General features: G+C 42.3%; 1 protein-coding gene across 8 annotated transcripts in view; it reads right to left on the bottom strand.

Annotated features, from left to right (window-relative positions):
- Nucleotides 1–14503, bottom strand: part of MLPH (melanophilin) — an 84487-nt gene that overhangs the window by 27811 nt on the left and 42173 nt on the right. For 5 of the 8 annotated variants that reach the window (XM_090045018.1, XM_090045014.1, XM_090045013.1 and 2 more), the window contains 3 exons: nt 12994–13122; nt 11134–11335; nt 8121–8272 (listed from right to left, as the gene is read on the bottom strand). In XM_090045018.1, the coding sequence (XP_089901144.1) occupies nt 8121–8272; nt 11134–11335; nt 12994–13122 (483 nt within the window). The remainder of the gene's footprint in view (nt 1–8120; nt 8273–11133; nt 11336–12993; nt 13123–14503) is intronic. The other 3 variants (XM_090045017.1, XM_090045015.1, XM_090045020.1) reach the window with 1 other exon arrangement.

Here is a 14503-nt window from a genome sequence, read left to right as displayed (position 1 = left end):
GCTTGATTCTTTGTGGGAAACTTCATTTGGATTTGCCAACCTAAATGGTGAGAGAGGAAGGGCAACTTGTTTAACTGAACATCTCCCTGTTTGACAGTCATAGAGTATCTCACTGGATGCACTTTGGAAAGAAAATACTCTCTTGATCCTGTTCCAGATATATGAAGGCTTGGAAGGGCTTTCAAAAGGGGAAGTTTCACAAAGACAGCAGCTGGTATGTTTTATGTGCAAAGGACATGAGAAAGATTCAAGTGCAGCAAAAATGCTTCAACTTTAACACTCCTTCATCCAGGGTGCATCTACACAAGATGCTATGGCGCAGCAGCAATGAGATAGTGCCCAGCAGCTCACTGCTACAGAGCTCACTGGGCATGAATTGTGACAGTGCGCAGGGTAAAATAACCATGCAGGGGATGGTACTATGTAGTTAAGACGGTTATTGCAGTCATTTAATATGTGGTTAAGCAAGTACTTAAATGTCAGCACAGTAACAACTGCATAGTCCACTGCTTGTGCAGATGCAGCCCCAGTTATAGTTGGAGCAGTTCTTCTGTACTTGAGTAATTCTCAGCTCATTCACATGTGACAACAAAACATACCATCAGCTGGCCTTTTGAAATATTCCCTTTCTGAAAGGACTCCAGGTGTTTTCTTGTGTCCACACCCCACGAAATGTAGGCTCCATTAGAGGCAACAGTCACAATCCGAACAATCCGACACTGGAGCAAAACATCCGATGTGCTGACTTGGTTGTATGGTAGGAACACCTGCCTGCTGTTGACCAATACCATCAGTCTTTTTCCTCATGTGATATCATGGGCATCCAATGCAATTCATTTTATGGTCATTAATGTACTAAGCTAAGGGTGCAGTGGCAGAGTGGCAAAGGAATCTTGCTATGGCTACAGAAGTATAAGTTTGAGTCTTGCTCCAGACCTACACTCAAGGCCACCTATAGTCAAACCCAGCTGTACATGGTTACTTGATCATTTGGACTAGGCCAGATATGAGCCTTGGATGACTTCCATTTCTTACTGACCCACCTTCCAGCCATCAACTCTCTCACCAGCCTCTTCCTATTTCAGCAACAGAAATGTCCATATTTGAAAGGAGGCAAGTATTTTCTGTGCCTATTTTAAAAATACATTTCTAAAAATATTTCCTTTGAATTGCTTCTCTTAATGCACTGCAAATTTTTATTTTTGCTTTCAAAAACCAAAACAATTTAAATTCAAAATAACTTTTTTATATACTTTTAAACATTTGCATGCTGTTCTTTGCTTCTCTTTCTTTTCTCCAGTGAACAAAGGGGAAAAAAACAAAGTATGGTAGAAGAAATTAAAAATCCGGATAATAACAACGTTCAAATGCCTAAACAAACTACTTCATGAAAGCAAAATTTTAAAAAAGAAGTCAACATTTGTATACTTTTTCCTTTCCTGCCAAAAGCTTTTATTGTAGGGAAAAAATGTGAAATTTTCTGGCTAGTTTTAAATGAAAATGATGTTGTTTATTTCAATACTCATTCCATGTGAGATATTCAATGAAAAAGAGAAACAGTTAACAAATGAAACGACAGAGAAATGTGTGGGTTTTTTAAAACACGTACATCTTCTTATGTAGCTTTTGTATTTGTACTATGTGGTTAATTAGATCGTCATGTGAACTTGGAGTGGATGTGTCTGCTTAAAAGAATAATGCAAGTCTGATAAAACAAATGTAAAAAGGGGGCACTTCAGAGAAGAGAGTCCTTACCATTGATAATTGTAAGCATCTTTACCAGCATTAAATGCACACAGAGGCACTAATCCAATAAATTCTAAAGTGATTTCTTAGTAAACACCATTGAGTCCAGATCTTGTAATATGTCAGAGATAACAGGCAGGCTGCTGAGGGACCATCAGCTTCATGAAGGGAATCAGGAAGACAGGTCAAGGAAGAAAACCCAGTGTTAACAACCCAAGTGGTAGTACTGCCTGGCTGAGGCAATTATATATTGCTTCAGAAATGTCAGCTCACTAAGAAAACCTTTTAAGTCTGTAATTCTCATTTTGCTCTTTGGTAGGGCCCCTAATGAAAGAGGTCAGCAACCTTATACTAACAGCAGGCTGAATTAGCAGAGCTTGGTCTCCTTGGGCTGAAGGCAGTGGACTGGAGACAGCCATTAGATGGCATATTCTTGTATAAATAGGCTTTGTGGAATGGGGCCCCAAATCTCTTTGGGGGCTCGATCTGGCCTGTAGGCCATACACTGCCAACCCCTGTTTCATGGGATGCAAGTGGCAGTTTTTCCAAGGCCCCTGATTATAAGCACAAAGTGACCACAGTGGTGACGTGAACCTGTGGACAATGCCCAAGGAATCTCTCCTCCTCTGAACCAGTCACATACAAAAGCCAGATTCTGCCCTCACGTACAAATGCACAGCCTCACGTAGGTCCATGGGGTTATCTGAGGGTAACAGGAGAATTCAGCCGCAAGTGCTTTTAGTTAGTCTCCTCAGCTGTTTCAGTCGTAATGTGGTTACACAGGCCCAAGCTATAAAACTGCATGACCCAGCCATGCAAGCTGGAAGGACAATCAAGTTACTGCTTCAGCTCTGTCCAATTTTTAGAACCTTGTAATATGCAGCATCACAGTGAAAACTGTGCTCCCTTCCTTTAATAAATCCCAATTAGGCACTGAAAAGTCACAGTGTTCTCTGCATGACAAAGGCTGGCAGACAAATGCTCTATACAAAAGTATTTTTTAAAATACAAAGTTGCCAGCATAGGGAATCAGAGCTTTGGGTGCTGTAAATTGTTATTGACTTCACTGGGGTGAGGGCAACTTTCGCCAGCTGAGAACCTATCCCCCAATTCTCAATGATCAAATAATGATTCATGAGACCTGAAACCCTCCAGTAATTTGAGGTTTTATCATTTTAATGGTTACACTGAAGACCGCACCATGCTTCTGATGATGCCTTGCAATGGATGTCAAATCTAAAACTGTCACTGTAGCCTTAACCCTTAGTGCTGTTGTTTATACATTGTATATGGGTTGTTCTGTCATTCAGGTGCTATACATACAAAAAAATACATAAATCTGAGGTTTGGTTAATTGAAAAGGATCCAATTGGCTGGAACTGGAGAGAGGAGCTACCTGAACTAGCTATCTTTTCCAAAGCTGATTGCTTGATTGGTTTCTGGTTAGCATCCATGTATTGTGTCACTTTTCTCCCCTATAACTGTGAACTGATAGAGTATCTAACATGCCAGAATCCCAAGATTTAGTAATCATACTGTATTCTGTTCATTTGACCTCATCTAATAACAATCCATGTCAACTGGAAGACTCCCACTGAAAGACTTCCAGTGGCTTTGGACCAGGCTCTAAGATATGGCCACATTTAACAGCTAGAGAGAGAGCATTTGAGGATAAAACCCATTGGCATATTCTAAAATTTGAGGAAACTAAGAAAAATAGTAATTTTTTTTACTAAAGAGGTTAAAAGAAAAGAGGGACTCCTGTGGGCTTATTCTTGTTCCTACTGAAGCTAGCAGGGGATTTACCAGACTTCAAGGGAAACAGGACTGGGTCAAACATTACTAGTTTCCAACTTCCATAATCTTTTGGTCTTGTGATATTTGATGGTTCTCTTAAACCCACAGCTCTTGAAGTCCTGCGATTCTGTTAGAATGTCTACTTTAATCAGGACATGGAAGTCTCTAGCCCTTGCTAAAAAAAGGGCTAGAAATGTGACACTCCCCCTTTAGGTTAAAAACAGAAAAAAAATACCTCTCCTGCAATATTTAATATTTTATAATGATTTTATCATTCTCATGATTTTAATAAGACACATTTTTAAGCTATTAAGCACTAGAATAAACTACTATGGGAAATGGTGGATTCTCTGTCTCTTGAAATCTGCAAGTTAAGGTTAGATACCTTTCAAGATGATGCGTTTTAGACAAACATGAGCTATTAGGTCCAATGCAGGGAGAACTGGATGATTTACATATAGGAGGGCAGATTAAATTATCTGACCATTCTGTATGTACTCTGTGCATCTCTGAGCTTTTGAATACTTGAGACTGGCAATACTGTACGCTGATATTTGTAGAATCAGGAAGCACTCCTGTTGCCATTCAAGCAATTCTACTCAGTTTGAAGCATTATACTGAAGCAACATGATACGACTTAGCTGCGTGTCTCTCATTAAAGGAAATTATACCACTAGGTATATATGTTGCTCCAGAAAGAATCTCTCATTTCTTAGCCTTAAAGTGCTTCTGAAGTGCTGAATTAGGATGAATTCCACACTATCGTAGCTGCTCTCTCAGTCCAAGAGAAGCAGATCCAGAATTTTACACAGCGGGGTGCAGGAGCAGTGACTGGTACTGCAGGAGTGGTTGCACCCCAGTGCCCAGCTTTTCTTCCTGCCCTGCCACCCAACCAGGATGGGCACACCATGCCACAGGAGCAGCAGTTGGGGACTTCTAAGTCCTCAAAGCAAGTAAACAACCCCCACTTTCCTCCTCCCTGCTTAGAGGCGCTTCCACTCCTTTCCTTTTCCCTCCCCTGCCTGCTGCTGCCACTGTCCCCACTGACCCGAGGTGAGGAGAGCTCTAAATCTGCTGGGCTGTGCAGGGGCTGGGTTCAACCCCAGACCGCACCAGTGGCAAAGCCGGTTTCCCTTCCCTATGCCTGTTCCTGGGCTAGTGGAGGGGGGACTGGGCAGGGAGGGGAACCCACCTGCCACTGCTGCTTTTCTAGGCTGACCCTGGCCCCTGTGCAGCACAGCTGGAGCTGCACGGGTGGCTCTGAAGCCTCCCTTCACAGAAAGGGGGATGCAGCCATGCCACTGCACCCCTTTGAACCACCTGGATCTCCAGTATTTGGATATTGCTGCTTCCTTTTTACTTCAAAGACTTCCCCCCCCTCAAAACTGATGTTGGGTTGAGTAATTTTTCCTTTAAAAAAGCAAAATGTTTTATTTAAGTAGCAATTTTTTTCTTCTGAAAGTAGAGTTGCCTGGATATCAGGTTGTTAATTTTGGCACAAAATGTGTTACATTTAAATCAACTCTTTTTCATTTAACTAAGAATTTTGATGAAAGAACTGCCAGTACACTGATATCCACAAAGTAATGCACCCAGGGAAAAAATAACCCCAAGTATATATGCACAGTGATGGGCTCTGAACTAGCCATTAGTACTCAAGAAAGAGAATTGGAGACATTGTTGGGATCTTTAGGAAAGGAGTTGAAACAAAACAGAAAACATTATACAAATTCTTGGTAGAAGCACATCTTGAATGCCATGTACAGTTCTGGTCATCCCTTCTCAAAGGATATAGAACTAGAAAAGGAACAGAAAAGGGGAGCAAAGACACTCAAGGTACAGAGGGCTTCCACACACAGAGCAGCTGAAAAAGCTAGGACTCTTCAGCTTGGAAAAGAAGCAACAAAGGGAAAGATATGATAGATAAAATCCCGTCTGGTGTGAAGAAAGTGAATAGGGTACTGTTATTTGCTACACCACATAATACAAGACCTGGGGGGCAACCACCACAATTAACATCAGGCCGCAGGTTAAAAACAAAAATGCCCCTAAACCCTCTTTCATTTATTCTTTTAAAAACAGACCATGTAACTTGTTGGAGTCCTTACCACAGGACTCTGAAAAGTCAGGTAAAACCAGTTTCAAAAAGGGGTTAAGCAAATTTATGGAAGATATGTCCAGTGGGAGCTATTAGATATGACAGGAATGTAACCCCTAAACCTATGGTGGCTGGTAACTGGATGGTTTTCACACACACCTTGTGTCTTATACTCCCTGTATAAAGCAATCACTGCCTATCACTGTCTGAGGCAGGGTTCTGTACTAGATGGACCTTTGGTTTGATCCAGGATATTCATGAATATACACGAAGCAATCAGAAAACATATAGTGATGGACATTATATAATACAGACAGTCTGTTCTGGGGTATAATGCGGGGAACACCATTTCTTTTTTTTTCTCCTAGTCATACAATTAACTCATTGTACAACCTCAGTCAAGTCAGTTAATGGAGTCTCTCTCTGTTTCTTCATTTATAAAGAGGATTTAAAAGTTCCATAATTGAAGTTGCATGAATAAATTAAAGAGAGGGTTGTTTTTTTTGGGTTTTTTTGGGGTGGGTGGGTGAAGAGATGTACTACAGAAAGAGCATAACATATCACTCTAAAGTGAATCCTTTTTTATATAGAGACAAGGAGTCCAAGAGAAGAGTGCCCCGAACTTGGCTTCTACTCCCAGCTCTGTCACTGTCCTGCTGACAAGTCATTACAATTCTCCGGCAGTTCCATCATTAAAAATGGGGATAATAGTACTTCCTCTTACACACTTTGAGATCTGATGAAAAATGTTGGATAAGAGCTGGGTATTATTCTCATGTCCATTTTCCGGGCATTTCTAGAAGAGATAGTTTGCTCTGTCTTTTACAAAATTCCTGATTTCTCTCTTTTAGGTTTAAATCTGTCCTTCTTTTCTATAGCAAGTTATACTTATCTGATGTTAATGGGACAGCAAATCTGTAAATGAAACCACAGTTTGGCCCCATTTTCCCCACTATAAAGTACTGTGTTTACTGTATGCGTGATTTAACTATATGTAGTTACAGACATCCAATTCATTTTTTTCTTTACCATTTAATATAAAACTAAAGAACATTCATTGACTGAAACATACAGCAAGGAAAATAAATAAGGAAAGGAACAGTCTGGTAAAATCTACCTTTCAGTGTGTAACCTTAATTAAATTGAGGTTTCTTGGGATAAAGATAATTTTTGAATTTGTTATAAATCTTACAGTCCTAACACTTGTGTTGGCATGTACAAAAAATATATGACAGATACCCTTGCTGTTAATCCACATGAGAAATTTACTTTAACTGCATGTTTGGTGAAATAAAAATGCATGTTTTTGTTTAGAAGCTGAGCATGGAGTTATGCTAAATCAGCATAGAGTTATGTGATATAACTTGCACAAATGCCCTTGTGGGGGAGGGAAAGAATCTAACTCCCCTCTATCAACTTAGAAAAAAATAGTAACACTTGCAGCCTTTCAGACAGCTCCAACTCTGCAGTTTTTCTCTAGTATCATTCAACAAATGTATGTGACAAGTCAGCATGACAAACCCCAATTTTTTGGAACATTCAAAGAGCTACAAAAGAAAAAGGGGGGGTGGGGGAGGTCTTGTAGCTGATTAGTTATCCTACTCCATGATTTTGTCTGATCATAAAGAGCTGGTATCTTCAATTTAATAAAGTCTTTACTACATAGGAAACTACATGCAACTTGCAAAATAAACTGGGCATGTCTAGAGAACTGAAAGCATCAAGTATAAACTTTCATTAGGATGAAATGGGGTGTGAAGTAGAACTCCAGTCAAATTTCATTTGTGCAACATGAAAAATACAGAGTGAGGAAAAACAATGGTGTCAGAGCAAATATCTGTGTATAAAAACAAAAAGGAATGAAAAGGGACAGGCAGAAGAGTCGGTTTTCCCTCTGACCAGACATATATATAACTCACACTAACGTTAATGCAGTTTAACAGGTGCACTTCTTGGTGCAAAGCCCTGAATCCAGTTCCACCAGTACAGCCGTGGTAGAATCAGCTGCAGCTGCCCTGCACCTGACAGCAGAACACAGCCTGGAATGTTGCTTGTGTCATACTTTCCTAGATGCCATCTGGCCATAAAAGAGCAGCTATAAGTTATTTTAAGAGCCAGGAAAGGGGCTGTAAAACAAACTTGTCCAGCCTCCTAAACATTCTCTCTGTGCAAGGAGAAATGCTGGGGAATTCACTTCAAATGCCCTATGTCCTGCTCCCTCCTATCCCCAGTGAAGGGACTGTGGTGCAGCACTCCTGTGCTGATGGAAAGACTTCATGATTTCACAGGCAACTGGAGCTACTTTTATGCTTACCTACTGCATGTTCCATCTGCTCTAGTCCTACCCCCTGGTCCTAGGCCAACTCAGCAGAAGATTAACTGAAAAGGCATCTTACATGCTTTGCAAGTGGATAGCAAAGTCTCAGTCAGAGATCAGATTGGAAGGGTCACAGGGAATGGCTTAAGACCCCCTTGTTACCTGATTTCCAGAGTGATTAATGCCCTCCTGAGATGAGGCTCTGTTTCTGCGTTTTACATGATGGGGTAACTTGTTAGCTCCCTTCACATCCTCATCAGAGGTGTCCATATCTGCAGAGTAATGGGGTGGGTGTTGCCCATTCCAGAGGCTGCCTGTAGAAGAAGCGTGTGTTAGAGTTACTGGGGGCTCAGTGCAGGGATTGTTGGGTATCAGGACAAAACAGGGAAGAAGTATGAAGATGGATGAGAAAAAAAAAAGGACCTTGACAGAACAGCATAAGTAACTTAGGATGCCCAGGCAGTTGTACATGTGACAAAATTGGCCTTTTAAGTGGTTCAACTGCCCTTTTAAACTGTTTTAATGGAGTTATCATCTGTGGCAGCATAAAATGTTTTCATTTCTTCATGCTGTACATGTACAGCAGTGTATTTTTCTTTAAATGACTTTGTTATATAGCAAAGTAGAACACATCCAATATATTTTTGTTTTGCTATGTAACAAATTGCAGTGATACATCTGGAGAAGGCAGTGAGGACAGTGCACAGGGTGCTGGAAGCCCAGCCGTGCTCAGGAAAGCTCGGGCTTGGTGGGCTTCCAGCACCCTGTGCATTGCCCCAGCCACATTCTCTGGCCACTAGTACACACAGTCCCCCTGCTGCTACCTTCTTGCACTGCCCTAGGGGCAAGTCAGCCTATTCCCGGATGGTCCCGGGCAGTGGAAATGGTGCATGGGGTGCTATAAGCCTGCCAAGCCCGAGCTTCCCCAAGCACATCTAGGTTTCCAGTGCCCTGTGCACTGTTGGATTGGGCTGGGTGCTGCCTGTAATCTGGGGCAACACCCACCCGCTAGCACCCTACCCGGGCAGTCCCAAGGGGTGCCACTGCTGTGCAGCAAAGCACTGAGCCACCCCACAGCTCAGGGGCTGCACCACCCCATGACAGCTTGCATGGGCAGGCTCCAAAAAGAAAGAAGCAGAGGAAAAAAAAAAAAAGCAACAAGGGGCCTACTTTTCTTTTCTTTCCAGTAGAGCTTGCCCACCTCTCCTGTGGCCAAAGGCAAGCTTCTGGTGGGCCCTGGTTCTTCCCTCCGTGGCACCAGTGCCCCCCCAGGCAGTACCTGCCTGCTAACACCCTGCCAGGCAGTGTCCCAGGGCACAATGTCTCTGTGGAGGGAAGGACTGGTACCCCTGCCAGCAGCTCAGGGGGTGCTTGGTGCTTGGACCACCAGCAGCTCGCCTCCTGACTATGGGAGACATGGGCAGCCTCTGTGAGAAAAAAAAAAAAGGAACAAGCTTCTTGCCACTTTCTTCTTCTTTTTTTCCTTCAGTGAAGCCTGTCCGTGTGAGCTGCCACCAGGTTGCACAGCCCCTGGGCTTCAGGGGGGGCTGGTCCTTCCCTCCATGGGCAGGGTTTGCTGGGAAAAAATAAAAGTGGGCCCCTTGGGTGAGCTGCCAGTGGGCCGTCATGGTTTTGTAACACTGACAGAAGTCCCTAAATTGAAATGGTGGATTTTTAATTGACACAGTTAAAAACACACTGCTTCAATTTAGAGAGAACTAAACCCCATCACATGTACAAGAGGTCCTGTGGGTAAGAAAGCTGCCATTTAAATTGTGCAAATGGCATTAACCATTTACCAGCTCCCATTAATTTCATTAAGAAACAAAGACCAACTTAAGCATGTCTTCTAATTTGTGGGGAACAGCTTGCTCCCATGAGGCTGGTTGTATCTCATTAGGACTTGTTATATTGCTACTCACAGAGTGCTTGGCCTCCAATAGTCTTGACACTAAACAAGATCAAGTCTACATCAGGGCTGCTAACAGATGAGACAGGCTAGGACAACTGACTACCCACGCTACATGTCAGACAATTTGAATGCACTTCCTACTTGTGGTATTAGGAAAATGGGGCTATATTCACAGAATCAAAATTCAGCCTCAATAAATAGCAACTGAGCTACACCTGGCAACTGCTCCTCTGACCTGTATGAAAATAACAGGTTATCCCATTTAGACAAAAATGCCCCACAAAAATCAACTTTTCTAATTAGTCCCCTTGTTGGGGGGGGTCAGGAAAGAGACCAAATACTGAATGAATGGTGGTGAAGAATAAACAATTCCCAGATTTTGGTACAGTGTAGGGAAGCCTATAATCACAGAAAAAGGCAGGCCACAGACTTCACCTGTAAGACATTTAAGACAATAGTTTTCCCAATCATTTTGGGACAGGCAGCTGGGTATTAATAAATCAAAGACATTAACTTAAAGAAACATGGGAGAATTTAAGGAGTGCATATGCTCAAGTACTGCAATCCTTTTCTGCTTGGCTGTCCCCTTAGGAGAAAGCACATCAATGAAACAGGAGTTCATTTTCCATAATATCATTTGCTGGAGTATTTATAGTTGCTGTAAACTAGTGACCCTTCAACAAACAGTGCACAATTCCTGAATGCAACTGCATGAGCTTCAGAATAAAGGAATAAAGAGATTGACCCTTGCTGTACACTTGAAATGGGAACATCTGGTGCACAACCTGAAAACAGGGACATATGCAGAGCTGACTTAATAGGCCAGATGGTGTCAAGCAGCACAGACACCTGATTTCTGTGGAACTACTCTAATTTGCACTATAGAAGGGCTTGGCCGGGGTAAAATGTGGTAGCAACGAAGTTTGCAGCAGTACTATTTGGCTTGGGATTCCACCCACACGCTAAGCAAGGAAAGGCTGAAAGACCTCAGCTCAATTATAATGATTCAATGGATAACACTATTTGCACTTGATCAGTCTGCCCAGCTACTCAAGCTCAAATATTAGCAGCGGTATCTAATCTGTGTATGCCAATCTGAGGCACAGGTGTGCACCTAATTTTGAAAGTCAGCCCCTTCATGATTTGGTCATTCTACTATTTTAAAAGTGCCCAGAAACTGTTAACATATCCTTTCTGGTAGAAATGATCTCCAGCCTGCACTTCCATGAAAGGCACAGGCTATCTTTCACTAGAAAAACCTACCAAAGTTGGGATTTCTTTCCAGGCTCTTCCTGCGCGAGTTCACTGTGAGCCGGACTTCAGTGCTGAACTCCTGCTCTGGAGGGGCCAGGTGCTGTCCCTGCTCCTGCAGGATGTGATGGAACATTGAGGCAAGGTCTGCTTCTGCTATCAGCGATTCCTTCTGGGATGTGTCCTCCCTACCGTCTGGGAAATCTGGATATGCCTGAGAAAAGAGGACACTGGTGAGGCAGGCTGCATTTTTTCTCCCCTCACCAAAATATTAATTGATTAATGTTTAAGTTCCAATTCCTGGACCACAACCTAACAACTGACCTTTTTCATCTCATCGAGGAATCCCAGGTAGGATTTGAGAAGTCTGCCACAGGGATTTGAATATCAACCTCCCAGGAATTTAAATGAAAATTGAGCATTTCAGTCCTATTACCCACTCCCAACCTTTTCAGGCCGTAGGTTGGAATGACCCAGCTAGGGTAAGCATCGAGCAGGTGCTAAGACCTAGCCAGTGCTACCATGATGGCAGAGGTGAAATGCCCTCTTCCCACTGTGGCACAGGGGAAACCTGCTGCTGCCAAATGCTGACAAAGCCCCACATCCATGGTCCAGAGCTAATGGCTCTGAGGGGTGGATCTGGCCCACAGGCCATAAATTGCTGACACCTACTCTAAGGCTCCCTGAAAATCTCAACCCATGTCTGTGTTTTTAAAATACTATATCCTTTCACTGATAAGATGGTAACATACCCCATCACAAAACACTTCATATTCCCCAGACTTTGTTCATCTGGTTCCACATTTTCCCATGTGACAAAAATCATCCATAAAGATGGGCTTGATAAAAATATATGTAAACATAAGTATTTGGGCCAAAAGTCTTATCGAATATGTTCTGTTTAAAAAAGGTTGTTTGACTTTTAAAAAACAAAGCTATTGTTACATGTTTCAATGCAACCTAGTTTTAACACAGGAGCAGAGTTTCAGACAATGAGGTACCTTAAGAAACTTACTTGTTAGAGCCAGCTGGAAATTTTCTCATGAAATCAAGTATCATTGGGAAATGCTAGTCAATAGAGCCCAAGGCATTTTATTCAAATTCATTTTATTCATCCCAGGCTTGTTTTCAGTGAAAATTCTTCAAGGTAAAGTTCTGACAGAACAGTCCTGATTCCAAGGTTTGGGACTCTCAGCACAGACCCACTAGATAGACTGCACCACAGCTGAGGACCCAAGAAGCTCCAGTCCCTCTGCTTGGGGCAGTCTGGGCTCATGCCAGAGTTTCCAGGTTCACTTTTTGTGGAGGCATGACCTCATAAGCCCTGGCTCTAATCAAGGCTTGGTTCCTTGCTCCACAGCAGGTACCTTCAAGCCTTCAGAAGCCCAGCTGGAGCCGGGGATATCAGACCTTCTAGGCTCTCTGTTGCAGAGCTGGAATGCAAAGCCTGGAAATACTAAGATCAGCTCCCATGTTTTGGGACTGTCCACACAAGGGGACTCACCAGGGAGCCACAGGCTGTTGGAGTCCTGCTGGTTATTCAGTTATTTTAGAATGGAAAGTTCTGTGCCTTTTTGTTTTGGAGACTGCAAGGAACGGATGCAAGAACCAACAGAACAACATGCAAGTAAACCAAAAAGGAATATGAGAAGGACACATTCTTGTTTCTTAGCTCACCAGTCCTCTCTCCAATTTGCTATCCTCATTTTGATTCATGGTGTTCAATGTCCATAGGGAAGAAGAAGAATGCAAAGGGAAAACGTAATCATCATTATCCTCTCCGAAATTCCAAGGAGACAGACAAAGGGAAGAGAACAAAATGGAGGGAGCAAGGAAAGCGAGGTAAGCAGTTCCCCACCACCTTCCCAGTACCTGGAGGCCATCCTGGTTGATTGCAGCTGGAGAAAGTTGCATAGACTGACGGCGAGATTGAGCAGAATATTCTGAATCCAGATCAAAATCAAAGGGATGAACGGATAGCAGGCGCTTTGTCTTACGCATCTTAGAAAGCATAGAAAATGCAAGAAGGCAAAATTCAGCACATGCATGATTGGTTTTTAGAAAGAAATTCATGTGTCCTCCAGGCCACGACTGGCTGTCCCTGCTTCTCTTTCTGGTTGTATATTTCCATCACAACTTCCTATGGGCCTTATAGTACCAGATGCACCTTAGTTTGCCCTGTTCTATTCCAGGAGTAAAATGCTGCTTTCCTTTTCTTCCATGAAACCCTGGTGAAGTCGATTCATGGGTGGTTGAGAGCAAAATTTGGACTACGATGTTTACCTGTTTCATGGTACGGGGTGCATTCAAGAGAATGAAACTACTAGCATCCAATATTGAGCATGTACATTGGACATGCTCAAAATTAGGGTCCATTTCAGTATAAACTGAAGTCTAATGGAGAGACTCCCTTTGTATTCAATGACCTTTGGATCAAGAATTTTCTGGGCAGTTGATGAGAAATCCTTTAGGTTTATTAAGGAGTTATGGAAAAGTGGGATTGGCACAGATTTTTGTTTTGTTTCCCTCTACAGCAAAGAGATAAATCAGAAAGAGACACAAGCTTGGAGTTAGTATTTAAAAGCATCTCTTGTATTTAACTGTGTCTCTTGAAATTATTTCAATATGCATGTTGTTTTATGATTAATTGCCTGAGATTTATAGGATCACTGATAAAGAACTAGTAGCTCTGGAGAAGGATCAAGTTGTACAATACTTTGAGACCTTCTTTAAGAGACTGTAACTTCATTTCAATCCAACATTTCTAGGATAAGTGCTTATAGACCTAGAAGACATAGATGATGTAACAAATGACTGTGATAATGAAACAGTCTAAAGGGCTGACCTCTAGGACACTGAGACTAAAGCAAAAGTCCATTTAGAATAATGGCCTTCCAGCTGAATTATGATGGATATTAATACAGTAGAACCAGAATCTTCACAGGATTTTTGTTCATTAGCCCCCTGTAAAAATGAAGCTTTGCAAACTAGCTGTGGGTATATATATTATGCTGGTGTTATGTAGGGTAATGCATGATATCTATCTCTCTAATGCAGCAAACAGCTCTGGAGGACTCCTATGTTTCTTCAGCTGTGACTTTTATTTCAAAGGGCACTACTTCTCTGCTCAGCTCTGCACAGATGAGCTCTAGCTGAATGGAAAAGCAGTGCTCTTTGAAGGAAAAAGAGTGCAGTGAACAGCTGAGCAGTTCATCCTTAACAGAGCGACATACTGCAAATTAAGTATGTCGTGAGCCCCACAACATGTCTGAGTTCATTGTGCTTCATCTTCATCTTGGTGTACTTTACAAATGGCAGGTGATATCATTCCCATTTTTCAGATTGGGAAACTGAGTCACAGAGGGGTTAAGTGACTTGCTCA

The sequence above is a fragment of the Crocodylus siamensis genome, chromosome 4 (genome assembly GCF_052110815.1).
Source record: "Crocodylus siamensis isolate JL-2025a chromosome 4, ASM5211081v1, whole genome shotgun sequence".
NCBI lineage: Eukaryota > Metazoa > Chordata > Crocodylia > Crocodylidae > Crocodylus > Crocodylus siamensis.
Note: the sequence above shows the minus strand (reverse complement) of the source record. Positions and strands in the feature narration are given on the sequence as shown.